At 48.6% G+C, this 24,952-nt stretch overlaps 10 protein-coding genes across 10 annotated transcripts; 3 read left to right on the top strand and 7 right to left on the bottom strand.

Annotated features, from left to right (window-relative positions):
- Window positions 1-19: 19 nt before the first annotated feature.
- On the bottom strand, window positions 20-2,570 carry N7511_009246 (putative AP-2 adaptor complex subunit beta; the record flags this gene model as incomplete). The annotated part of the gene is made up of 5 exons (XM_057131623.1): window positions 20-1,127; window positions 1,179-1,607; window positions 1,660-2,024; window positions 2,083-2,343; window positions 2,535-2,570. The coding sequence occupies 5 exons, from the start codon at window positions 2,568-2,570 to the stop codon at window positions 20-22; spliced, it is 2,199 nt and encodes a 732-aa protein (XP_056979611.1).
- Window positions 2,571-2,985: 415 nt separating this feature from the next.
- Window positions 2,986-3,660, top strand: N7511_009245 (ER membrane protein complex subunit 4; the record flags this gene model as incomplete). The annotated part of the gene is made up of 3 exons (XM_057131622.1): window positions 2,986-3,123; window positions 3,187-3,533; window positions 3,585-3,660. The coding sequence occupies 3 exons, from the start codon at window positions 2,986-2,988 to the stop codon at window positions 3,658-3,660; spliced, it is 561 nt and encodes a 186-aa protein (XP_056979610.1).
- Window positions 3,661-4,078: 418 nt separating this feature from the next.
- On the bottom strand, window positions 4,079-5,676 carry N7511_009244 (MFS transporter; the record flags this gene model as incomplete). The annotated part of the gene is made up of 2 exons (XM_057131621.1): window positions 4,079-5,362; window positions 5,416-5,676. The coding sequence occupies 2 exons, from the start codon at window positions 5,674-5,676 to the stop codon at window positions 4,079-4,081; spliced, it is 1,545 nt and encodes a 514-aa protein (XP_056979609.1).
- A 396-nt stretch (window positions 5,677-6,072) lies between these two features.
- Window positions 6,073-7,709, bottom strand: bna5-1 (kynureninase; the record flags this gene model as incomplete). The annotated part of the gene is made up of 4 exons (XM_057131620.1): window positions 6,073-6,515; window positions 6,566-7,046; window positions 7,114-7,457; window positions 7,520-7,709. 4 exons carry the CDS (start codon window positions 7,707-7,709, stop codon window positions 6,073-6,075), a joined length of 1,458 nt encoding a protein of 485 aa, XP_056979608.1.
- Window positions 7,710-7,964: 255 nt separating this feature from the next.
- N7511_009242 (HesB/IscA family protein) lies at window positions 7,965-9,131 on the top strand (the record flags this gene model as incomplete). Its single annotated transcript, XM_057131619.1, has 2 exons — window positions 7,965-8,315; window positions 8,766-9,131. Coding segments are annotated over 2 exons (717 nt in total), but the record flags the coding sequence as incomplete, so codon positions are not given.
- Window positions 9,132-9,982: 851 nt separating this feature from the next.
- Window positions 9,983-11,541, bottom strand: N7511_009241 (putative eukaryotic translation initiation factor 3 subunit EifCl; the record flags this gene model as incomplete). Its single annotated transcript, XM_057131618.1, has 2 exons — window positions 9,983-11,104; window positions 11,239-11,541. The coding sequence occupies 2 exons, from the start codon at window positions 11,539-11,541 to the stop codon at window positions 9,983-9,985; spliced, it is 1,425 nt and encodes a 474-aa protein (XP_056979606.1).
- A 1,011-nt stretch (window positions 11,542-12,552) lies between these two features.
- On the bottom strand, window positions 12,553-14,833 carry N7511_009240 (putative C6 transcription factor; the record flags this gene model as incomplete). The annotated part of the gene is made up of 6 exons (XM_057131617.1): window positions 12,553-12,991; window positions 13,049-13,396; window positions 13,458-13,634; window positions 13,696-13,847; window positions 13,901-14,587; window positions 14,684-14,833. The coding sequence occupies 6 exons, from the start codon at window positions 14,831-14,833 to the stop codon at window positions 12,553-12,555; spliced, it is 1,953 nt and encodes a 650-aa protein (XP_056979605.1).
- Window positions 14,834-19,577: 4,744 nt separating this feature from the next.
- On the bottom strand, window positions 19,578-20,231 carry N7511_009239 (PaaI family thioesterase; the record flags this gene model as incomplete). Its single annotated transcript, XM_057131616.1, has 1 exon — window positions 19,578-20,231. The coding sequence occupies one exon, from the start codon at window positions 20,229-20,231 to the stop codon at window positions 19,578-19,580; it is 654 nt and encodes a 217-aa protein (XP_056979604.1).
- A 1,124-nt stretch (window positions 20,232-21,355) lies between these two features.
- Window positions 21,356-22,667, top strand: N7511_009238 (branched-chain amino acid aminotransferase, cytosolic; the record flags this gene model as incomplete). The annotated part of the gene is made up of 3 exons (XM_057131615.1): window positions 21,356-21,770; window positions 21,832-22,436; window positions 22,494-22,667. The coding sequence occupies 3 exons, from the start codon at window positions 21,356-21,358 to the stop codon at window positions 22,665-22,667; spliced, it is 1,194 nt and encodes a 397-aa protein (XP_056979603.1).
- A 314-nt stretch (window positions 22,668-22,981) lies between these two features.
- On the bottom strand, window positions 22,982-24,421 carry N7511_009237 (AAR2 splicing factor family protein; the record flags this gene model as incomplete). The annotated part of the gene is made up of 1 exon (XM_057131614.1): window positions 22,982-24,421. One exon carries the CDS (start codon window positions 24,419-24,421, stop codon window positions 22,982-22,984), a length of 1,440 nt encoding a protein of 479 aa, XP_056979602.1.
- Between the last annotated feature and the right edge of the window lie 531 nt (window positions 24,422-24,952).

The following is a 24,952-nucleotide window of genomic DNA, read 5'->3' as shown; positions in this document are numbered from 1 at the left end:
CCCTCCACGACATCATGGATTATAACAACAAAAGCTCACCCGTAGCAGCCCCACCAGCCAAATGCGGCTGATAAAGCTGCTGCTGGTTCTGAGTCACGACAAACTGGGATTGAGGCGCACCTCCACCACCAACACCGCCCATATCCAACGAAGCCATCTGTTGAGACCCAATTCCGTTGAAATAGGCGTCTGCCGCATCGGCCGCCTCGTTCATGTTGCTGGGACCTGTATAACCCACAGGGTTGGAAACAGGAATTGGGAGGTTGGGAGGGGGAGGAGCGTTAATTGGGGTGACAGGATCACCTGTCGTGGTGATTGTGGCGAGTCCGCTGTTGCTGGTTGTTGCGGCAGCCATGTGTGCAGTGGGAGGGTTGTAATCCAGCATGTTGCCTGTGCCATCCTCGGGGAGAGAACGCTGTAAGGCTGGGCTGGGTAGGAGGCGGCGAGGGCGGGCGGCGCGGAAAACTTGGTGAATAGGTTTGAGGTAGACGGTGGCGAGAGTTCCGACGTTTAGACAAAGTTCCTCCAGGGTCCGGGGATCCAGCTTCTCGCTTTCGGCTGTGATGGGGGGCTTTTGGCCCATGACTACCTGTTTGGCGGTTGCTGGGTCCGTGGAGAGGAGACGCCAGTACATATAACCACGGTCACGGAGATCTGGGTCATCGGTTTCCTCTGTGCACCACTTGAGCACCTGTGGGACAAGCTGCTGGCCCTTGGTAGGCCGTTGAATAAATAATTTGACGGTAGCCGTAAGCAGGGCCAGCTGTACTTCGACCGTTTCGTCATGGAAGGTGGCCAGATAATCTTGGAGGAGACCATCAGAATTATCAATGCGGTCTGCATATTGGCCAATAATCCAGATAACAGCTGCTTTAGCTTCCGGTTCGTCAAGGTCGTCAATGTTACGGAGGACATGGCTGATAATGCTCTCATACTGATTGGGGTATTTGCGGAAAATGTTGCGAATCACCACTGTAGCCTCCTGGACAATGTATGGGATCTTGGCGTCAACCAGCTCCAATAGTGTCTCGATGCACTGCTTTGCAGAAGACTCGATCTTAATCGCCAATTTTCCAATGGCCCGAACAGCCTTGCGCACAAAGTGTACGTCAATTTCAGTGGCATATCTATTAAAATTATCAGCAATCAATCTAAAGCAGAGAATTGAATATACTCACTCGCGGAGCTCAGCCAAGACCACACCGATGTTATCTTGGGTGGTGAGCATGAACATCAATTCCAATTTAGTCACTTTGACGTAAATAGGATCGTTGTAGTTACAGAAGAACACACGGATATCATTCCGCAAGACTTCGGGTCTCTTCTGAAGGATTAGGATAGCATTTCGCAAGGCCAGATACTGAACTTCTGGAGGCTTAGAAAGCAATGTAACGAGAGGCGGGGATAGCTTCTTGCATAAGGAGGTGATGTGCTTTTCACCGGAGATGTAGTTCATGAGGTAAAGGATGACTCGGCAAGATGTGAGAACGACGGCTGAATTTTGATGTGAGAGACGTGGAGCGATTCGTTCTGCTAGCAAAAGTGCCTCCGCGGTATCTTGGGGCACATATGCCATTAATGCCTCAAGGATGTACGTTTGACCCCACCTATTGCAGCTGTTAGCACACTGGTCCTAGCATGTGAATCAGAGTTCCTTACTCGGAGCAGTCCGCCAAGATAGACACTAGTTTCGAGGCGCTGACATAGTCGATAGTGAGTGAGATCGACTCGCTTCGGCCCCATATGTCCACCAGCGAAGCCAAAACGCTGGAGACGACAGTCGGGTTCTCATCCTTCAGCATGCGATTCAGTCTATCGATCAGATCTGAGTTCTCCACCATCTTCTTATCGTGTTCATATAACTTGGCGACACAGAAAGCGGCCGTCTTGCGGACGTAAGGGTCGTTGTCTTGCATTAGGCGTTTGAGAGGCTGGAATGTTGCTTCGACGAACTCGCGAACATGTACATATGAAATAGTACGTAGTGCGAGCGCGCGCACAAGTGGGTTGTCATCGGTCATGTCCTGTCGCGCAACCTGTCAGCCCAGGTCCATTTTTATAATTTCGATGCCGGGGCCTTACATCCACCAAAATCGGAAGCGCCTTCAATGCGACTTCAGGCTTCATTCTCGAATAGTTGACCAGGAACAAGAAGCACATCTTCTTGATCTCCAAGCTGGGCAGATTCATACAGCCGATAACGTCTGGAAACAAGGCCACCATATCGTTGTTGCTCATAGTCATGTTGGCGACGATTTTCTTGAGGGCGATCTTTTTGGCGGAATAGTTCTTGTCCTTCTTGCCGCCACTACTGAGCTCCAGGCGTAGCTCCGCGACCTTCCCCTGTTTATTCGACGAGTGTAAGCCATGTGTTTGAGGAAAAGGAGCAACTGCGAGAAACATGGGGAAGCGATATGGAACAGTGCAAGTTCATGCAGTAAGCAAGCAAGATGTCCGGTAGAGCCAAAGCGAGGGAATCGAACAGAGAATGCGGGGAAAGGACAAAGGATGCGATCAGACAGGAGCTAACGTACCCTGGCGAACAACTTCGCGTCTCCCCCAGAACTCATGGCTGCGATATGGGCGAATAGCGTTTGCGGACTGTTAGGCACGGGTTGCGGATTTGGCGGATTTAGGCTCTTGTCTAGTCACCGTGCGAGCAATCACATGCAAGATCGAGGCGATACTCAATGGCCCAGAAGTAGAAGAGATGCGGAATCGAGTCCAAAGGGGTTCGGGGGTATGGTGGAAGGGTCCGAAAAGGGTGAGACCGAGAGCGTGTTCACTGCACACTGCGCGGGAAACTCGGCGGACACAAGGTCATTAACTGGACATTAGAAGTAATGCGAACAGCATTCGAAGAATCGAAGGGGAAGTGAAAGAGTGGAAGAGAGAAAGGAGAATTGTCGGAAGGCGGAGTGGGCACTGCGGAGGAAAGACTCTCTGGCACTCATTCCCTCTTCCTCTCCCCACACCTCAAACATCATGTCACAAGCACCTTTGCCACCACCTCCTCCACCTCAATGGGTTGTCGCGCTCAACTCTCCGATGCCGCGCCCCTCGAAGGCTGCGTCTAGTATTCCTGACCCCCCAGGATTCTCCAGCAGCCGGGGAGGCAAGCAGGTGAGACACCCCTATGGAAATAGTGGGAATCCGGAACGAAGCTCCTAACCCAAATATTCTCAGCGCCAACAGCAGCAGCAACAAGCTACCACCAAGAAACCAGAGGACACCGATGCGCTGAAGATGAAGAAGGCGTGGGAGATCGCTATCGCCCCGTCCAAGCAGATCCCGATGAACGCCATTATGATGTACATGTCCGGCAACAGTCTTCAGATTTTCAGCATCATGATGGTTATGATGCTGTTCAAGGGTCCTATCCAGGGCCTGATCAATACCAACGCGGCGTTCGCCAAGTATGACACCGAGTCGACGCATTCGCGTCTGCTCGGAGTGAAGGTTGTCTATATGTTGATGCAGCTGCTATTATTGGCATTGGGAATTTGGAAGGTCAATGCGATGGGTCTATTGCCGTAAGTTTGTCTTTTGTATCGACAGCGTTCGTTGCTAACATATCTGCCCAGAACTACGAGATCGGATTGGCTAGCATGGGAGTCGGAACGTCAACCCTTGGAGCATGCTCATTTTGCTTTCAGATGATCGGATAGGAGTGTCGTTGGAAAGATACAGATTGAATCACACTCGTGGATGATAAACAGACAAGAAATTTGCACATTGTGACCTTTTGCCTTGATCATTGATTACGGCTTCTTTTATAGATGTCTTGGTCCGTAGCATTCCTGTCACCATTTCCTTCAAAGTCCTCTCAAGCATCTTAGTCAAGAAACAGCTAAATGGGGCTCCCTGCCAATTTAAAGCAGCATAGAGCCGTGGGGACTCGGAGCCCGCTGCCTCCAGTATCGCCTATTTTTCCACTAGCAGCTCAACAAATTTCCTATAGTTTGCCTTATATTGAAGGATTTACAGATAGACTTGGATATGTGCGAAGGAACAAAGTATTCTATGTTTATCATTGTATGGAGCAAATCACTTTCCTCCTATTAATTAGAATACAATGTCACTTATCGCCTCTTTGTGCATCCACACCATCAACCTTCTTTGCCTCTTCCCTCAAACGACGCTCTTCGCGCCAATGAGGTCCTCTCCGAATAACAATGATAAGTAATGGTGTCGTAGCCAACATGACAAGCGCAATGAAAGTAAAACACCAACCCCGACCCATAGCTGCAAGCATAGGATCAATAAGCGCCGTGGCACCAGCACCCAACAAACAACGCCCGAAGTTGTTAGCAGCCGTGGCTTTGGCCGCTTCGGTTGGATATAGATCAACCAGCAGGGTACTGATCGTATTGAACGCGCCAGTCAATGTCAACCCCATGAGGAAGAGGATACAGGTTGGTGCAGCAAGATGAATCCCGTAGTTCAGGAACCAACCAAACACAAGAATGCTGAGACTTCCTAATGCAAGAAGAGGGAATGCAATCTGAAGGCGAGCTTTTTCGATAGGGAAATGCCGAAGGTCGGTGTGGCGGTTCTTAGTTAAGGGAAAGTTCAGTTGCTTGGCGAGGCGGCGGTAGTTGTAGTCCAAGAATTTTCCATTGCCGATGGAAGCAATAGTGGCGCCGAGACCAAATGGAATGTAACAAAGGCCAACTTGGAGATCGTCAAGGCCATAGAGCTCATTGTAGATAGAAGGAATGGTTGCGCTGACATCGTAGAACCCCGCAAACAGAATAGCATTGCAAAAGAGAATGATGCCTGTATCTTTCTGGAAGACAATGGCTAGCGTCTTAAAAGGATTGGGGAACTTCAATCTCTGCTTCGTCGCATTCGTAGGAGGAACAATCCCCTCTTCCCGGGCTTTCCTCATCTTGAGGTAGCTGATCAAGGACATATTCCATTTCTGAGGAGGAAGTGATCCATCACCGACGATACCACGGGCTGTTTCTGGGAAGAAGACTAGGAACGGCACCATAAATGCTCCAGCAAAGATGGTCAAGAACCAAAAGATGGCGCGCCATCCTAGGTATTGAGCCAACAGACCACCTACAACCGGCCCTACTGAAGGTCCCATTAGAGAGCCAGCAGTTACGAAGCCCATGTAGGAACCTCGTTGGGATGCAGTGGCCACATCGGAGACCACGCCAGATGAGAGAGCGATTGTGGTACTGCTACCTGCACTTTGCAGACACCTGAGCACGAAAAGAGCTGCATAGTTGTTCTGTAGGGCAAGTCCGATATTGGCAGCGATATAGATTGTGAAGCAGACAATGTATGCTGGTCGTCTTCCGGCTTTGTCTGCAAAATCACCAATGAACATGGGTGACAGACCTTGAAAGATCTATGCTCTGGTCAGTTATTGTCCAACAGAAAATAGACTATCAGAAGACTGACCATGTAACTTGTCAAAGTCAGATTGATCAAAGAGTTGGATACATTAAGATCCTTCGCTAAAGTGTTCAAAGCGGGAAAATAGATCTGGGACGAGACTGGCGAGAAAAACCCTGCCCACGACGCCATAAAGACAATATAGCGCCTCTGGCTGTCTGTAAAGACCGAGTAGTCGACATCAGTGACATCCCTATCTCCATTTGCTACTTTGGGCTGTGATTCAGGGTCCTGCACAGAAGTTTCTTGGATTTCCTTTTCCGTCATGGCAGGCGTGAAGGTTGCAACCAACCGCCAAGTGCTCCAGAGAGAGATACGAGTAAATGGAATCAAGAGTCATGATCCTTATTTTTTTTCTCACTTTCCACTATGCCCCAAGTGGAGGGGACCCTAGCCACTCAATTTGCGGAGTTGATAAATGGGTGCCGAGAAGCCGAAGCTTTGCTTAACGCTTATCGGCGGGTTGAGCCGATCAGCACATAAGGCGTTATTATAAGCCATGAGATACAATATAAACAGCTTCATAGTAGTAACTGGAGTGTCTGTATATATTTCCGTATTCAATTTAAGTCCTTAAGAGTTATTCGACAAGGACTGATATAGCGAGAAGCCTTCCATTTCTCCGTGGTCTCGGAGATTGGGCTTATGTCCGATGTATAGTGGCTAACCACGAGCTTGGACTGCATCTTTGCACGCCTGCAAGAATATCTGACAGAATTCCCATACTTCGGCGTAGGTGTTGTACAATGGGGCAGGGGCAATTCTCACCACGTCTGGCTTCCGCTCATCAATAACTACCCCATTCTCCTCCAAGCCATGAAGAACAAGATCTAACAAGCCTGGTCGGAGGCGCAGACTGAGCTGAGCACCTCGCTCGGCTGGGTTTGAAGGTGTGATGAGGGTGAACGGCTTATCGTCTGGTGACGCATCCAGAGGATATTTGAGTAACAGGTGCTCCAGGTAGCCTGTGATGCTCAACGATTTTTGCCGAATTTTTTTCATGGTTGCTCGATTGAAGATTTCGAGGGATGCGACGACAGCGGTGATGTCCAAAACAGATGGATTCGATAGCTGGAAACCAGCCGCTCCGGGTTGCGGTTGGAATTCTATGTTCGTTAGTTTCGTATCATATACATTAACACAATCAGATACGTACTGTTTTCCATGTTGAAGCGTGTTTTGATATCTCCACCCCACCAGCCAGAGAATCGAGGACGGAATGTTTCGTCACTGTCGGGCTGTTTCTCGTCCACAGAGCCGTGGCGTTCATGGACAAATATACCTGCTATTCCACCTGGTCCACTGTTAAGGTACTTGTAGTTACACCAGGCTGCAAAGTCCACGTTCCAATCATGGAGTTGAAGATCCACATTGCCTGCAGCATGGGCACAGTCCCAACCGATCATGATTCCCTTTGAGTGGGCGTGCGCCGTGATCCGTTCGATGTCAAAGTACTGTCCCGTGTAGAACTGAATAGCCGAGAGAAGTACAAGGGCCGTGCTAGAAGCATTGTCATCAATGACCTTGAGTATCTGTTCCGTACTCAGTGTAGGTTTATCGAGATTTTCAGGCTCGATCAAAACCATGGCCCCCTTCGGATCCAAGTTGTGATGACGGATTTGAGACTCAATTGCGTACTATGTGGATGTGTCAGTCCCGGGAAACAGTCTAGGATAATAGGCGGCTATGTAGCAGACAACATACATGGTCACTAGGGAAAGCCTTGCCCTCCAAGATAATCTTAAACTTCTCTTGCGTTGGACGATAGAAGCTTGCCATTAACAGATGTAAATTGGCAGTCAAGGTGCCCATCACTGCCACTTCATTTTGAGAGGCACCTACGACAGGAGCCATCAGTTTGGCGGCCGCAGAGTCCACATCAACAAAGGGAGGCAGTAGTTCATCTTCATGCGGCACAAAGTGCCCAGTCACGCCCTTGGTTGCCCAAGCTCGCAGATACTGTTCGATATACTTGCGAGTGCTGTGGGGTTGAACTCCTAGCGAGTTACCACAGAGATAGATGCACCTTGGATCTGCTTCTTCATTGCCTATTGAGAGATGAGCAATTCGACACTGACTGTATGGTCGGACGCCAAAGTCAGATACTCACCTTCATCAGCCGCAAGTGTCTTTCTCTTCAAGTCTTTCTTCGATGGAATGATGAACTCATCCCGGAAAGACCGAAGCGGATCTTGCGCATCAAGAGCCTCAGCGTACTCCTTCTTGTATGCTCTGATATCGTCCGTGTAGTGCAGCGGGGGACCGCTTTTGATAGCTCGGACGTGCTGTCTTGAACCCATGGTATCTAAATCACACCTGATGATCCAGATCAATCCTATATAGTCACTACCACCCGCGAGCTGCCGTTATTGAGGCTTGCAGATGAACAATTGCCTGCAGTCCCCCACCATTCGATGATCCCTTCCCGATATGTAAATATTCTGCCTTTTCCCTCCGACCAATTCTGACCAATTGTGTCGCAGCTATCATGACTAAGATGTAATCGGGAATGGGATGATTTGATATCTAAGCAAACCGACAATTCTTCTTCAGAGTCTCTCTCTCACATAGACCATATCATATTCTATCACACCATGCCACGCTCTATATTATCGCCCACAGCTGCTCGACGGCTATCCCAAGCCCCAGCTTGCCGCCTGTTCTCAACTTCTCGCCCGGCTTGCCTCTCCGCATTCTCCGACGGCCAATTCATTTCTCGCCGGACAGCAACTGTACCACGTCTTCAGGGCTTGGTGCCACGCTCCCAGATCCCTCGCTCTCTCCGCCAACGCTACGTTGAGTTTTCATCCTCGTCCATTCGCCCGGCTACCGTGGTCATGCAAAATCCGAGAACCGGAGATGACGGGGAACCACTTGAGATTGCGATTTCGCCACGGGCTATAGAGGTACGTTTATAATGGTCTCTTTACAATTTGACTACCTTTGCTATGCTTTTTTGGTTGCTTTCGTTTTGCTGGGGCCTGTATCAAGTCGCATGGAAGCTGTTTGAGCTTTGCTTCGGGAAAGTGTCGGGTGCTCTCGTCGTCTACTTCAGATGGAGTGGATGGCCAGACACCCGCGCTATCTACCCTGCAACTACTCCTTCTAATACATGCGACCACAGGGTGTGGAAAACAGGGCTTCCCGTCCGCTCAGCCGTACTTAAGCCACACGCCGGTGAGTTAGTAGTTAGGTGGGTGACCACTAGCGAATCCTCACTGTTGCATGTTTTTATTTTTTTTGATTATCATTCTACATGCGTTTCTTACGGCGATCAAATTCTTGTGTTCTCTGGTTATTTCAGTGTCGTTGACAGAGCTATTTATCTCCGAGAGGTCCAAGCTAACTCAGCATAGCGTCTTCGCGAAATTACAGACCCAACCACCTCTCCCTCCGCCACAAAAGAAGAAAATCCCTACCACCATCTCCGAATCACAGTCACTAGCGGTGGATGTCACGGTTTCCAGTACATGATGTCCTTGGAGGGCGCCTCCAAGATCGACCCGGAAGAAGATACAATCTTCCAAGGCCAGCCCGATAGCTCAGCAGCTGAATCAGCCGGTGATGCTAAGGTTGTGATGGATGAGCCCTCGCTCGAACTGCTGCATGGCAGCACTGTGGACTACACCACCGAGTTGATCGGAAGCCAGTTCAAGATCGTTGATAACCCGCGTGCTACGAGCAATTGCGGTTGCGGTACCAGCTTTGACGTTAGTGATTGATTAGCGAGGTTGTTGGAAGAAATCTTTTCTTTGCTTTCTTGTAAATCATATTGCATACTGTACACCGGTTAGGTAGTTTAATTGCATGCTATACCCCTCTTCTCTGATATATTCGTGTTCATTGGGGTATGACTTCGGACGACGGTTGTATATATAGCTTATCACATGTAGAATTGCGCACGCTAAGTAATACAGTGTTTTCTGTCTTCTCGAGTTTCCTGGGACAAAGGTATGTGCAAAAGGGAGTTCAACGAAGAAGTTATTGATTGGGGTAGCCATGGCATGTAGCTGATCAACCGAAGACTTCATCTTATCAAATCATGAATTTATACATGGGTGCTTTGGGTAGAATTAGAGTTAGGAGAAGAGCCAATAATGGCTAAAAGCGGACATGTGTAGTATCTCGTTGATCTATTGCTTCATCAAGTAACTGCTTTTTTCTACCTGACACAAATATTCTCCATGCTGTGTAAACCACACTGCCTTTAAAGAGACAGAGACAGCAAGACCAAGACAACACAAGAAACAGCGGACGCCCACCAAAGAAATTGCGATAATCGAACTTGATTTTCAAAGAACCAAGAAGCCTTAGCTCCTCCAGGTCCACGGAACAGATGACGTTTAAACAAAAAAAAGTAAACAAGAAATGGAGAAATGGGAGTTGTGGGAACCATTAACAAGGTAACCGGGGAGGGGCAATGAGTATAATATGGGAAATGAAACACAAAGTCGGCAGAGAAAAAGAAAGAAATTCATCTCAAGTCATGTCCGTTCCTCTTCTTGTAAGCAGAAGGCTCTCACCGCGCTTCGCTTTTTTCTTTTCAACTCTCGGCACACTTATGAGATACCGCTTAGTAGACGCGGGCAAGGTTGCGCAGGTACCAGTCGACCAGACGACGACCGGCCTTGGTCTCGCTGACGTGGATCAAGTCATCCTCAAGAGCGTAGTCAAGGTCATTGGCAATGGCGGGCTCGCCATCCAGCAGGCCACCATCGACCCAGCGGATCTGGCGGCTGCGCTGCTTGTTAACCAGCAACCAAGAGCGGAGCTGCTCGGGGGACACCTCGAGGAAACCGGCAAGCTTCTTGAGGTCCATGGTGGTGTAGAGCTTGAGGTAGGAGCGGATGGTGGGGTTGAAAAGGGTGTTCTTGACCTCGTCCATGAAGATGGCGGTGTGGTGGTCGACGGGGTCGATGTTGGAGGCGGGGTTGTCGAAGTCGGGAGGAGTGGGGTTGATGAACTTGGGGCAGGAGGAGCGGAAGAGCTCCTCGAAGACGGGGAGGGCCTCGGGGCCACCCTTCTGCATACGGTAGAACTGCTCGCCGTACTTCTCGCGAAGGGCAGAGTGGATAGTGTCATCCAGACGGGTGGGGTGGAGAGCAACACAGATGGCGATCAAGGCGTACATCTGGTCGTTCTTCTTGGCAATGGCATCGTAGTTGTTGCCACCCTTCTGGAAGTTCTTTGTCCGAGACACATACACGAGGATGTGGCTGAACATGCGGATGGCATCGCCGTAGCGGCGCATCATCATGTAGGAGAAGCCTACGTAGTAGTAGGTGGTGAAGTGGGCGGCCATCACGCGGGCGAACATGGCCTTCTTGTTCATCTCGATATCATCGAGGGTCTTCAGGGCCAAGCTGAAGTCACCGAGCAGGCAGTGCACGCGCAGCAGACCGATGATCGAGAAATATCCGAGCATCTTGTACAGAGGGCGGGAGCCGTACTCGCCGGCAACGGCGAGAGGGTCCTCTCCGCGCTTGGTGGCAGCCAACTGCTCGTTAATCTGTGAGCGCTGGATGAGGGAGTACAGCACGTTCAGCACCGAGTAGCAGCCCCATGTGTTCGGGTTCTCGCGGAGAAGCTGAGCTTCCTCCTCGTTAACTCCACCGCAAGCCACACGGTTGCGGTAGCGGCAGAAAGATTCGAATTGGTAAATGAACTCATCAATGACATCCCAAGCCCAGTAGTACTAATAGTGAAGAATGAAATCGTTAGTTAAGTAATTTCCCTTTGAAGAATACCTTGACCGGTTGATTCCACGAATGCCAAGTATTTCCTTTCATGCATGGGATTCAACAATGGTCGGTGAGACGAAACACCTACCGAAGGAACCTCCAAGTCCACAGGACCATCCGAGTTCAAAATGTAGTGGAAGAGACTGCAGTAGTTGTCGTAGCTGGCGAACTTGGTCTCAAGAGTCGCCTGGTATTCCAGCGGGGTAGCAGCAGCGGCAAGCTGAGCCTGAAGATCCTGACCGGCGCCACTGTTGGATGTAGTGTGGTCGAGCTCACTCATACCCTCATCGTAGGTGACCTGCTCGCGGTAGTCGTTGACCATGGCCTCCTCCTCAACGTCGGACTCGTCGTTCAGGTTGGGGCGCGCATTGGCGCGCTCGTCGTAGGACATATTGGATGTGGGAGGAAAAGGGACGATGAAAATCGAAGAAGAAGCCGAGATGAGACGGCAAAGGGAGGGGGGTGGAGAGGGGTCGGGGCGTCGGGCGTGTGCGATTTGCCAGAGACGAATTTTGTGAGGGTTTTCGCTAACACCAGTGTTTGCTTATCTGTTATCGGGATGAGTAAGCAGTGCCCAGCCCTGCTGTTTTCTATACTTCATTCTTCATTCACTCCATTCAGGCTCCATTGTCATTCTCGAGATTGGCATGTATCAATGGAAACCATCGACATGGAGTGCAGTTTCATGGCGAGGAATATCTCGCTTTCGTGAACATAGCATCCGATGCCATACTATACACTAGCATCACACAATTGATCGGATTCTTATAGACTACCTTGATGTGGATTATATCTCATGAATTCGTATGTATCATCTAAGCTTTCCTTTCAATTGTTCTCTCAACAATGATCTCCCTTCTAAGATCTAATTGGACTATGCTCCCTCGGCCGGGCTGTCACATCTAGTACCGTGACCGACGAAGCTGACTTCGAGGTACCTGGGAAGAGACTCCTTCGCCTTTCTTCTATCTCCCCTGAAACGCATTTGACATTTTGTTTCCTGCTCAGCTCGACAAAGTCAGACATTATCTCTGCACCCGCGGACCTGGCCACCATTCTCGAGTTCAAGACCATCTCGCTCTTCTCGTGGCACATATTCGTGTCTATCGGTGACAAGTCTTGGGAGTAAACTTTGATCTTAAGGCATATCACATAGGTCACGCTGTTCAAAGCCAACGGTAACCAAATAGCGACATTGGTTACTTAGAGCACTGTCCGAAGAACTGCATCGTCTCCTCAAAGTTTGCACAGCAGCCTCTTCAATGAACTATTTTCGCCGGTCAATACCAGCTTACCCCTCTTCCCAACCGTTTGGATGTTACATTCGTCATTCTACCTTTGTAACAACAAGTGTGCAATCATAACAAGATTCTGCTGGCGCCGTGTCATAATACAGGCATGGTTATTCACACGGAAACCACACCGAATCTCTCGCTCCACGCCCCTCCCAATGTTCTGCGTCATTCAAAAGTGCAACGGCCTCGGACGGTAGCTTGAGGTTTTGGTTCAGCGCTTGCGCACTAATTTCATGGATCGTATCAGCTGTTCGCTGGAATCTTTTGCCGAGAGCGGCGCCAAACCGACTGAACTCAACAAATGCCTGCCTTAATTCCTCGTTGTCATTCATTTGGCAGGCTAGTATCTGAAGGCCTGTCTGCGTCGCATCGACCATTCGACTTGGTATGTGCTTGAGACCATATGCTTCGCGGTGGATACGAAGACACTGTGCCATCTCTTCGGCGGACTTCATCTGATAATACTGGGCCTGTTGCACGAGTTGCGGCTGATGAGGGTCATTAAGGATATCAAAGAGAGACATGATCGTGTGTAGGCACTTGACTCTTCACATAATGTCAGCATAGGAACATCATCCAAAGTGTGCGAACATCAAAGCTTACCGGAGGATAAGAACTTGTGGAATAGGATCACGCTTCAATTCATGCACCTGAGGCAAGCGATCGAGCCAAGCGGTTAACTGATCGAAGGGTTCTTCGGCCAGTCTCCACAACTTTTCAAAGCTACTACCTTGATTTTTTTGATAAACAAGGGTTTGGATATCGATTAAGATTGTGGTGATCTGGGATGTTTTGTCCCGAACATCTGGGAGGCGTGCTGGTCTTTTGTCATAGGTCATCTGATTTGAGAGAGGATATGGGATCCAATCTAGATCCTGGTTGCCACATAGCTTGATATCCATGGCTGGCGACACCAAGGGAGCAACCCACTGCAGCTCTAGTGATATTTCCCTGCCAGGCTTGTTGGTAACTTCCTTTATTCGTGGATTTCAAGGTGAAAGCTATGACTTACGAATTCAATTGTAAGATTCCCCAGGCGGTGATTGCACGAACACGCTCAATCTCGGGCAGTATCCTGTCTTCAGATCGAGGCAATGTCGAGCCTTCGAGGATTCCAATTTCCTCGGCCAAGCGAACAGCCTGTCGAAGCATCAGCCAGCCTTTATCGACTTTTCCCTGGAATTTGAGTCTACAAACACAGTCAGCTTCTCTCATTCAATCATCACACTACCGATCAATGGACCACATACACACAGCACATCAGAAGCAGAGCCTGGATGTTTGTCAAATTTGCGCGACCATTCTCGGCTTTCCATAATCGTTTTGCTTCGCAAAAGAAATTTCGACCTCGTGAAAATGTATTTCCAGGACTTGAGAAAACATCAGGTCTATCAGAATAGGCCTAGCGGGGTCAGAACAATGAACAATCTCAACAAACTGGGAGCTGTATCATACACTGGCCATTGATAAAAGGCTGTTGACGAGGATAGGTGCACAGAATTCCGAATTTAGATTCCCTCGTTGCATATGCTCGAGAAAAACAGTCTGATCAAGGAACTGAGAGCATGGATGATCCCAGGTGAAGTAAAGCGAGATCAGGTGAGAGACCAAATAATCATCATCTGTGACCCGTGTCCACGGCTTGGCCTGCACCTCAAACAGCGGTATATCGCACAGGCTTTCTAGCGTTATACGTGCATAAGAGTTGACCACCTGTGGCCGGGGAATTTCAACATGTATCGCTTCTGAAGAGCTTGTTATGTTTCCAGGATCCGAGTTCTGTCTCACCCTAGTGTTTTCAGGCTCTACATGTATGGGGTCTTCCTGGTCGTCCAATATCGCCAATGCATTGGCGGCCAAGAGACCGTGGCTGTCATGAAACTTTGTTGCTGAACTTCCGAAAGCACGGGCGACGTCTTCATTCGAGATGCTGTTTCGAATAATGTCCGTAATTTTTTCAGAATCGGGTTTATCAGCCGAGCGGATCATATCCAACAGAGCATTCAACAGATCTTTGTGATCTGTCAGTTCTTGGATTGTCCGCTTCACGGCTACCTTGCGCCTAAGATCTCGGCTTGGATCAAACAGGCATTCAAGGTTGGCGGCACTACAGGTCTTGCATTTACCGGGCGGTCCAGAACACTATAAAAAAATGCCGTTCACGATCAGCAAAATTCTCCAAGTTGGATATTTTTTCGGAATGAAGCTCGAATTAAAGTAACCAGAGATCCAGCTTACCTTTCTCTTTGCAGCCTTGCAAGCCAAACACGCCGTGGAGTTCTTCTTTGGCCTGCTGATACCTACTGAAGTATGAGGAGCAGAAGCTCGTGGCGGCCCCGGAGCCAGTGCCGGTAACGGCTTCGTGTTGTCGGGGTGGCTCATGATCATGATCAAAATCAGCCCAATGTGATGGGCAGCAGGTTGGGTTTCGAACAGGCTGAATGAGATCCGCCTTGAGAGATGCAAATGGTGAGAAGTTCAACACCAGTTGTGTTTTCTTGCTGAAGGTTGTCGGTGAAAACAAGTCCGTTACCAGTATCAAATCTGGACTTGTCCAGTGTTTTGTTTAATGGATCATTAAAGACGGTCTCTCCAGAGCCTCTTCGGTTCAGGATTCAAAGGAGAGTAAGATATCATGTCGGGAGAACCAGAGCACCTCGGTTCGGTAGCTGGGTTATGTATGACGAGTGGGACATGAAAAAAAGCCAATCATTCTGGAATCGGTTGAAGTGATCGAAGTTGACATGCAGGTGATAAAATCCCAGAAACAAGGGGTCCGTGTTGACAAACAGAAGGGGGTTCGACGTCTGTCACACAGCCGGGGTAGCCCGGTGGCCCAATATCGAATTCTCAAGTGGTTGGAGAGGCAAAGATCCAGCAGCTCGCCAATCCGGCATACAGTAGACTGGTATGGAGCTATTGAGGCGAGACTAAGCCTGAACGATAGTGGGATTCAACAGAACGAAGGCAACTATGGAGACAAGAAGAACAAAGAATCCGAAAACCATTAAAACAAAAGCGAAAACGAAAAACCAAAGGAAAAACCGTCAAAAAAAAAGGAAAGAAAAAAACGCACCAAGACTGAATACCTCAATACCTCAATGCCATACCGAGAGACTCCGTGGCAGTGGTACCCAATACAATTTTGATGCCTTTGTCGAGCTCGGCTATGGATCGTCACAACGGCCCCAATCTTGGCCCGGGGCTCATCTGATGCGCTCCCGCACGCGAACATGATCTAGTGCAGTGTCGCCGCTTCGAAATGTTTGCGTCAGTTTCATCGCTATCTACGGCCACGATCTCGGACATCAAAGGGCGAGAAAAGACTGATATCCCACGGGCTCCATGCATGTACGACATAAAATTATGACCGGAGCGTCTTACTTAAGACTACTGTATGAAGCTTCCGAAGCCAATCACCGATTTGGCTTCCACACGTTCCAACTGAGTCATGGTTTTATATTTGAGACCAAATGCACCAAAACGCGCCGCCACGATTGACTCGCGGGCCTACAGTACATGTAAAATGTGCGGGAAAGCCAACATCCACTCACTTCCAATCATGGCATCCACCCCTGCAAAGTCAAAAGTACCAATTTTGCTTGCTCTACTGTCGTGATTCTAACCCAGACGGCAAGGAAAAAGGATCCTAACTTCGGGGTTCGTACGAAGGGGCGAATTCCAATACATTGGTTGATAGGATCCACAAGACATGCTCCTCCACGGTGTGATACACTGTACATGTATCAGGGGCAAGAGATGAAGTGCGTAACGGGTACTGGTACTTTGCTATCTTTGTGTGTCGCCTCCCGTCAATGGATCTACTGGAGTGGAACGCCCAGAAGACCGGTCACGCAATTTCTATCCTAAGCCTTCATTGCCTCGGGAGAAGTCGGTCTCCATTCTAATCTACCAAGCAAGATACTGTATGTATAAGGGGTGATGTGTAGGACCGAATTGGCCAATTCCCGTGTTTCTTTCGGCCAAGACGTCCTCTCCTTTGGGGGCAGGCTGTCCTTTGTGAAATCTCCACAAAACTATTCTTCCACCGGTTTTGATTGGTGGATGATATTCCAACCAACCGGGTTGTGCATACTGAGAGTCCTCCGAGAGATTCTTTCTCCTGTCAGTTTGTTGCTGGGGCAAAGCAAATGGCCTTACCTACTGTACATCCTTGCTGGCGACACGCAAATGATGTCAGTCGTACAGAAAAAATAACGATATGACACAATATGACAATCAGCTGAACTGGCAACGACATCCAATTCTGCGGTCGAGGTACACTACTCATTGATTCGGTACTTTGGCCGGAAACGATGCAAGTTCATTTCATTTGAACTACTGTACAGTACAGTACTGCAGTTTGTTGCCCGTTTCCCCCACGCATCATAAAATCAATTCACCAAAAGAAGAAAGAGTCAGACAAAAGCAAACTGAAACTAAGAAGCAAACACCCGCCCTTTTCACCAAATTATAGACACTACTGTACTGTAGGTGCATGCTGCGGGACACCCGCTCCCCCCTCCCGTAGTGGATTAGGATATACCGTAAACCCAACACGTCAGATTCGGAATTTTGATTGAGCTTCATTGAATACAGAGAATCTGCCTCGACCTTCCAGCCTATCGGTTTCCCCGGAAGAAGATCTCGCGCGTGAAATTGGACCAGCCCGTATTTGATGTCAGGGTCTAAATCCTGCGAGAAGGCTTTGCGGCTGGAATTCCCTACTCGGTCTATGTTCTAAGTACTGAGATAGGGGACCGATGAGGCCCCAATACCCTGCAAGTACTATCTTGATCAGTGGCAATACTTTAGCTGCAATGTAACAACACTTACGAACCCCCTGGTCACTGGAAGTTGATATCAGGAAAAAGCAGCCGACCCATTCTAATTGGTCGGACAGTTTCACCGTCATTATCATGCCCCGATCCTTACACCTGTTTTTTCTTTTTCTTTTCCCCAGGTTGGTATAGGTTGGGTTTTCCTTCCATGACAGTTTGCCCTGGATATAACGTTATAACTTATATAGTGTTGCGGTAATAGTATATTGTACTGTACAGTAAAGTAGACATAGCATGCATTCAACTCAGCCAGCGGAGTCCTCGAACTTTACAGAAGTGACCGACAAGGGATCCCAAGGCACACGCAGACTGAGATTATCTCCCCTATGCCTGCTGGTGATCCACCTCAGCCAATTGACACTCGACGTTGTGACCTTTACTCTACTGTACAGTATGGTAGTACTGTAGTATACTGTACCCAGTCTTCTCGCAATCCAAACGAGAGTTGTCCTCTGTTATTAGCCGCTTAAACTATTACGCTCGGGCCAGTCTTGCGAAGGAGGTATATGTGTCTATCTAGCCACTAAGTTTATCTCTATCATTCTGGCTTTGTTGCACTCTGGTTTTGTATTGTTAAATCCAGTGTCAGGTTAGCTATCATCGACTACATTAATTATGATACAGTTCAGATAGAACAAGCACATAGATAGTATGCCGAGTACATAGATAAGAAGGATAATGAAACCAGAATAGAGCACTTTTGAGCATACGGAAATGGCGTACTATTCATAGATGGATGACCTAAAATTATTGTAAAAAATGACGCCAAAAAGAAGGTCACGAGCAGCCGTGTTCACGATCGAAATTACCAGAACCAAATGTTGTGGTGTGATATATGCACCTCTCTTCCAAAAATACTTTATATTTTAATCTTGCCATTTTATTTTATGTACTTTTGTATTTTTTGACTTTCGATCGTTGCCACTGCCGGCTCCTGCATTGTAGCTGCCTTGGGTATTCTACTTAATATTCACCTCCCTATGCAGATCACTTCGCCAGTCCTTCTCCTGTTCCCGTCTTTCCCCTCGTTTCTTTGTTTGATGTTCTCACACTTAGCAAGGGTCGCTTTTCTGAGCATTGTTATTGGATACCAGTTCTCACGTCCGTATGAATTGGGGACCGTGTTGCTGTTGTTTGCTAGACTATCCAGCCACCTACGAGATCTGACGGGGGTCAACTCGGTCAATGCGTTTTCATTGCCTGCGTGTTGGTGTTGCTTTGTTTCGGAGAGTTCCATCGTGTCTTATTATTAGGTCTTGCTGGGCTTGTTTTCGACTTGATCGGTCCTATATCATGGGCATGTTATTGACATTGTTCAGGAGATGATTCGTTTGGAATCTTTTGAAATGGTCGGATACCCAATATTACCTGGTTTATGTCTTTTAAAGAGGCTTGAGACCAATTTATGTTCTCAGATGATATTTTGGGGATTGCCTGCTACTCTTACAGTAGTAGGATGACGGATGCCGAGTGACGCTGGCATGGTATACAGTCGTAGATATAGCCGTTTCCATCTAGTTTCAGATAAAGCAAAAATACCAAGATGGAAGGCGTTCCGAACGAATTGGGTGTTCTCAGTTTCAAATGGTGAACAGTAGGGTTCGCCTGCCCTCGTGATGACCCTGCGCTGACACATCGCCTCCGTCACCTAGGAGGCACCTTAGGGCAAAGTCCTGGAGCCCTTCTGGAATTCAAGGCTGATAAGTATAATATTCAGAAGGAGTGGGCCGGTGGGCAGAATTATGTTGGCTCTTATATATCTTGGGTGGTCCTTTCCGACTATTGGAATATACGTAGTTGTTCCGGTCTTAGCAATGCTTGAATTTGCGCCCGAAGACCTGAGGCTTTCAACTATAGACCAATGCCATCAATATTGCGAAGAAGATAACATGTACAGTTTTACTGATGAAAAGAAAGCGGATTTCTATCCGCAAGATGAAGCGAATAAACAGTACGATATTTTGTTTTTCGCCCTTTTAGGCCCCTCTCTTGTTCAATCCAAGTGCATCCAATGTGATATTTTAAAACACATGGGTCATTAATATTGATAAGAAAAAGAAAGTAGCATTCACTGTCTATCTGCATAGGGTGTTTACCAATTTCCCAACTCCTGTACTCATGATATCTGTTTCTAATCCAGAAAACCGCATGAAATCAAATTTATCCCGCAAATTTACGTATACATAAATACCAACGTCCTTTGGAACCACAGATAGACTGTATTCGGAACTAGTCTTCGTGTGTTGCTTGGTTGTAACATCTCTACAAACCCAAGCCCTAGAAAGTAAGCTTTAGACAACACCCAGAGCTTCTCCAAAACAAAGACTTACTTCAGTTTCTTTCGGCTGTATGAACAGAGCCTTAGCCTCTGCAAGAAGAGAGGAATCCCCACCATCAGGTTCAAGCGTCTCGATAGACCCCTCCATCCAAGCCTTGCGGCCCTCCATCTTGGCCACCTCAGCCTTCAGCATAATAAAAGACTCAGCCAAAGCAGGTTTCCGAAAATTGACATTTAGATTGGCAGTGACTCCAACCCTCTTGGGAAAAACTGCAGAACAGCATCTGCAGAAAGTATCGTCCATCAATGTCGCTACCAGACCGCCATGGATAATACCCGGATGACTGCAGACATCACCCCCAACATGGAGGATCACGACCATGCATTTGCCTCCCTTCTCACTGAACACCAAGGGCGGCACTGTGACCTTTTGTGTACCTGAAAGGGGTCCGGCTAGGAGCTTTCGATCTCGAAGTATCTTGGGCCCGTTGAGATGGGGCCGGGACTCGATGAACTTAGGGTTGGCTTTTAGCGCGCGGGTCACGGGGTGGTCTTGGATAAACGTTTCGATTGATTTGTTTGTTCTGTAGTTTGTAGAGCTGTAGTTTGTGGGGTTTAAGAAGCGTAGAGACGCATTCTCTGCTTTCATAAGTCTGACAGTTGACATGGTGTGATTGTAGAATGAGTAAATTGGATCGGAGTGAAATCTGCATATCGCTACTTCGGACTGGAAACGATGGCCTTTATGTGTTCTTTTGCACTCCCCTCTATACACCACTTTTTCACACGATATGTAGTGTGTGTGTGGTATGCATATCCTTTGATTTGCTATGAGATCAGATTCGCGGCGAGATTGCATAATCTTAGGCTACGATGACTTCACAAGAATGACTTTCTTGGAGATACACGTAGATCCATTGGGTTGGCCCCCTTCTTGTACGCCATCGATTTTCCCTTGTATATTCGGAGTCACGTAGTTGAGTATTACTTGTCCAGATTCGTAGCGTAGCCTGGATGCTATCCAAGGATGATCGATCGTGGTACCCTCGATCGATAATATGCAGACACACTATACGTTTTGGAAGAAGATCTGCCCCTCCTGTACTACCCAATTTGATTCTCAATGAAGCCATCGGGAATGTGGAATGCACGTATGTCGACTAAAGCAGCAGTGTCGATCAGTGCCTAGAATGATCCCCCTATTGTCCTTCAACCAATACCATCACAGCGACATAGTTGAATTCTTCTCAGTGAACTAAATTTTAGTCTTCACACATCTCTCTTCCATTCCTCAATAAATAGGAACCTGACGGTTAGCCTCGGAGATGTCTGCCCGAGTGGGCCTATAGATCGATAACAACTATCAGCAATGTCAAGCGCAGGGCGTAAGGCGTAGGGTGTAAGGCGCTACGATTGGTAAATTGTACGACGAAATACAGCATTCGTCACTGCAGAATGCAGCTAACTTTTTTAGAACATAAACTCCAATGAGAAGTGGCAATTGGCCGAAACGTGGGAGAGGCGACTCCCGCTCGGCGTTGAAAACTTTTCTCGGTCCTGATACCCCGTTTCCGGGGCAAACCGCGCAACTTTATAAGACAGTTGGATCTCGCTGTTTTGAATTGCAAGTCAATTATCAAATAGGTTTGTAGCAGTCTTTCCCCGAAAAGATCAGATCGGTTCCAAGGTTAACCCCGACTAGTGGTGACTCATCCCAAATCAACACTGACACTTTCCATACATTCCATACATTTCATATCACAGCAACTCAATTGATCACATACATTCACCATGGGTTCTGTTGCTCCTCATATCGCCGAGCTTGATGCCTCCACCGTCAACATTACTCGCTCTACCAATCTGCGCGATGTGCCTCTCCCCGGTTCCGCCGAGGAACTGAGCCACTCCCACTGTACTGACCACATGGTCACCGTGCGATGGACCGCAGCGAAGGGCTGGGAGACCCCCGAGGTCAAGCCTTACCAGAACCTCAGCATCCCTCCAACAGCCTCGGTGTTGCACTATGCCACCGAGTGTTTCGAGGGCATGAAGGTGTACCGCGGCTACGACGGCAAGCTTCGTCTCTTCCGTCCCGATTGCAACGGCGAGCGTTTGAACAGTAGCTCCCAACGCTCCTCGCTTCCCGGATTCAAGTACGACGAATTGAAGAAGCTCGTTGCCAAGCTCCTGCAGATTGACGGTCCCCGTAAGTCTCAATAGCGCTGTACACAGATGAATTGTAAGCAGTCACTAACAACCTGTCACAGGCTGGCTCCCCAACCCGGGCTCATTCCTGTACATCCGTCCCTCAATCATCGGAAACGGTCCTCACCTGGGTGTCCAGGTACCAAAGGAAGCTCTCCTATTCATCATTGCTGTCCCCTGGCCCGATTTCACCAAGATGCCCAAGGACCCTTCGCAACCCCCAAAGAAGGGTCTGAAGCTGTTCGCCTCGTTGCCGGATACTATCCGCGCCTGGCCCGGCGGTTTCGGCTACGCCAAGCTTGGCGCCAACTACGGCCCTTCCCTGCAGGCTCATGGCCAGGCCCAGGCCCAGGGCTTTGATCAGATCCTCTGGCTGTTTGGTCAGGATCGCCAGGTGACTGAGGCTGGTGCTAGCAACTTCTTCATTGTCTGGCACAATGCGGATAATGGCAAGCTGGAGCTTGTTACTGCTCCCCTTGATAACCAGCTTATTCTGCCTGGTGTTACTCGCCGCAGTGTTTTGGAGCTTGTTCGCGAGAGATTGTCGAATGGTCCTGTTGGTCAGCTTCAGCCCCTTGAGGTCCTTGAGCGGACTTTGACCATTGGTGATATTGAGAAAGCTTCCAAGGAGGGTCGTATTGTTGAGTCCTTTGTTTCTGGCACTGCTGTGAGTTTTTCCCTTTCCCTTCTTATGGCGCTTTCGGGTTTACTGACAATGTCATAGTACTTCATTACCCCCGTTGCTATGATCCGCAACGAGAACACTGATATCAGTACCCTCGGTGTTAATGATGAGCCTGCTGGTTACGCTACCCAAATCAAGTCATGGCTCGAGGCTATTATGTTCGGCAAGGTTGAGCACGACTGGGCTTACGCCATTGAGGAGGAGAAGCAATAGAAAAGCACGCATAATGGGCCCACGACTTTCCATTCCAATAGACTATTATGATTTCAAGGATACTGGTCAGGATGGTTGTACATAGATTTTGGACTGCCTCATACAAATAGATCAGCTTTTTTTATTTTTCATTAGAGCGATGAACATTTAATCTTGCCTTAGTCATGTAAAGATCAAAAGGTGGTAAGTTATTTCAATTGACAACAAGAACGCCAGTAGATGCACCGAGAAGCTGAAATTATGGTACAAGAGGTATCGTCAAGCGTTGTACATCAATGAGGGCTAGGGCTAGGATGACCGTGCTAGCTTCGCAATTATGCGTCTCCATCTCCATCTCCCAGATCGACGATCATAGGAGCATACTCGCCAGTCTCTTCGTCTTCATCGTTCTCCTCCATATCCATCTCCACCTCCTCGCCGTCCTCCAATTGGAGCATACCCCGGCGGAGAATAGCTTCGCGATGCAGTTCCCAATCATATTCAATCCTGACCCATTCCTCAAGCTTGTCAAGCTCAACCTTCACCATGGAATCCTTTCGGTTACCAACAAGCTCATCAACGGATTGTCGAAGCTTCGTGAGCAGCTTGCGCAGGAACGCACCACCATCATATCCATCGATTTCGAAAAGTCCACCATCAACATCATCACACCGCTGCAACTGCAAAGCCAGTAACCGTAGAACCTCACTCATGAACTCGTCCCTGTCAAGAATTGCTTGCCGGGAGGTGAGAATCAGCTCAAGAAGCCGCTTCCACTGCTGCAGACATGAATAGTTCATCATAGTGAGCACCATCAGGAACGTAAATTGCAACTCTCCGATAACCTGATTCCCCCCAGAAGCATCCCCAGAATACCGATCAAGTAACTCCCCAAGAGCCCAAGACCGGTCCTGCGCAGCTTCTGTCCTTTCCCGCCCAACAGCACCTTCTCTCCAAGTGCGCTTGAGATCAATGGGAAGAAATCCAAATTCCCGTTCTCGTTCGTCACCAGCTTCAGGATCATTCTTACCTTCAGCAGGCGAGTCAACACCGGGGATGTGATCCGCATCGCGGTCAGCCGTAGAAGCAGACGTCAACACCCATCGCGGATGTCCATCAACATCAACCTCAGGACCCCCAATAACACGCGATAATAAAGCCGGCGAGATTCTATCTGTCAACCCCGACCAATCTCTCCGCCCATTCGCCTCTGTCTCCTCCTCATCCTCAACTGGAGTCGGAGCCTCAGCTAAATCCGGTTCCTGATCTTGATCTTGTCCATCATCTTGCTCTTGGCTCTTCTGATCCTCAGATTTCGTCTTAACAAGCATAGACTTCGAAATCCGACTCCGATACCGAAACAGACCTCCACTCTGCCAAACAGAACCCAGGTTAGCTTTATGGCGCATAGTTTCCTGCTTTGCAGAATCACTGTCCGCATTCAGCGAAACCAAAGACTCGGTATTTTCGCTCCATTTCCAGATATATATTTCCGGCACGGAATTCTGGAGTTGATTCTTTCTCTTCAGCGAAACGAGTCCGGTATCATTGCACCCTTTGCCCGCGGTGCCTATGTCACCGATGTAGAACCACGCGCCGCTGCGTAGGGAGAGCGTTTCTGTTGCGCCTGTATAGAGGAAGTGCCAGCCTGCTGGGAGGTCGCGGATGCCGTGAAAGTTTGCGGTTGAGGTGAATGTTATTAGGTCGATGCCCACGAGGGATTTTGGAGGGAGGTCTGGCAGGAGGATTGTTGGTGTGGGTTTTTGGTTTGCCATGTTGGGAGGTTGGATTTGAGATTGAGGGCGGTTGATTCGCAGGGAGCAGGCAATACGCACTGCGACGGCGCTAGGTGTTGGGGTTGACGAGTCGAGGTTGCGGAGTTTGAGTTTGAAATCCGTTGGAGATGCCCGCTTAAGCTAGCGACTGAGCTGGATTACAAGAGGGTATCATGAGACTATGGTCGATGGGGATCAACAACAAAGAGAATGCTACGAAGGTAGGTTAAGTAAAGAGGACTGATGAGAACTTCATCTCCGAGGCTCATCGACCCCGCCAGAGCTCCCCACAGGCCTCGCAGAAAACTTCACATCAGAATGGCTACTTGTACGAGGCTCAAGAGCTTACGAGTGCATGATATTTAGGTCAAGATATTGATTCAGATGCCAAAGACTACCTAATACAACACCTTAACCGGAGAGGGTAAGATTTTCAGCGTATGAAAAAAATTGAAGACCAGGCGATAAATGCCGTTCTCCGCGTTTATTCCATCCACAGATGCGAGAGAAGCTCGCAAACAGCCTCCAATC

This window comes from Penicillium nucicola, assembly GCF_028828085.1.
Source record: "Penicillium nucicola strain IBT 29836 chromosome Unknown utg000010l, whole genome shotgun sequence".
Lineage (NCBI taxonomy): Eukaryota > Fungi > Ascomycota > Eurotiomycetes > Eurotiales > Aspergillaceae > Penicillium > Penicillium nucicola.
The sequence above is the reverse complement of the archived record's forward strand: the minus strand, read 5'-3'. Positions and strand labels throughout refer to the sequence as shown.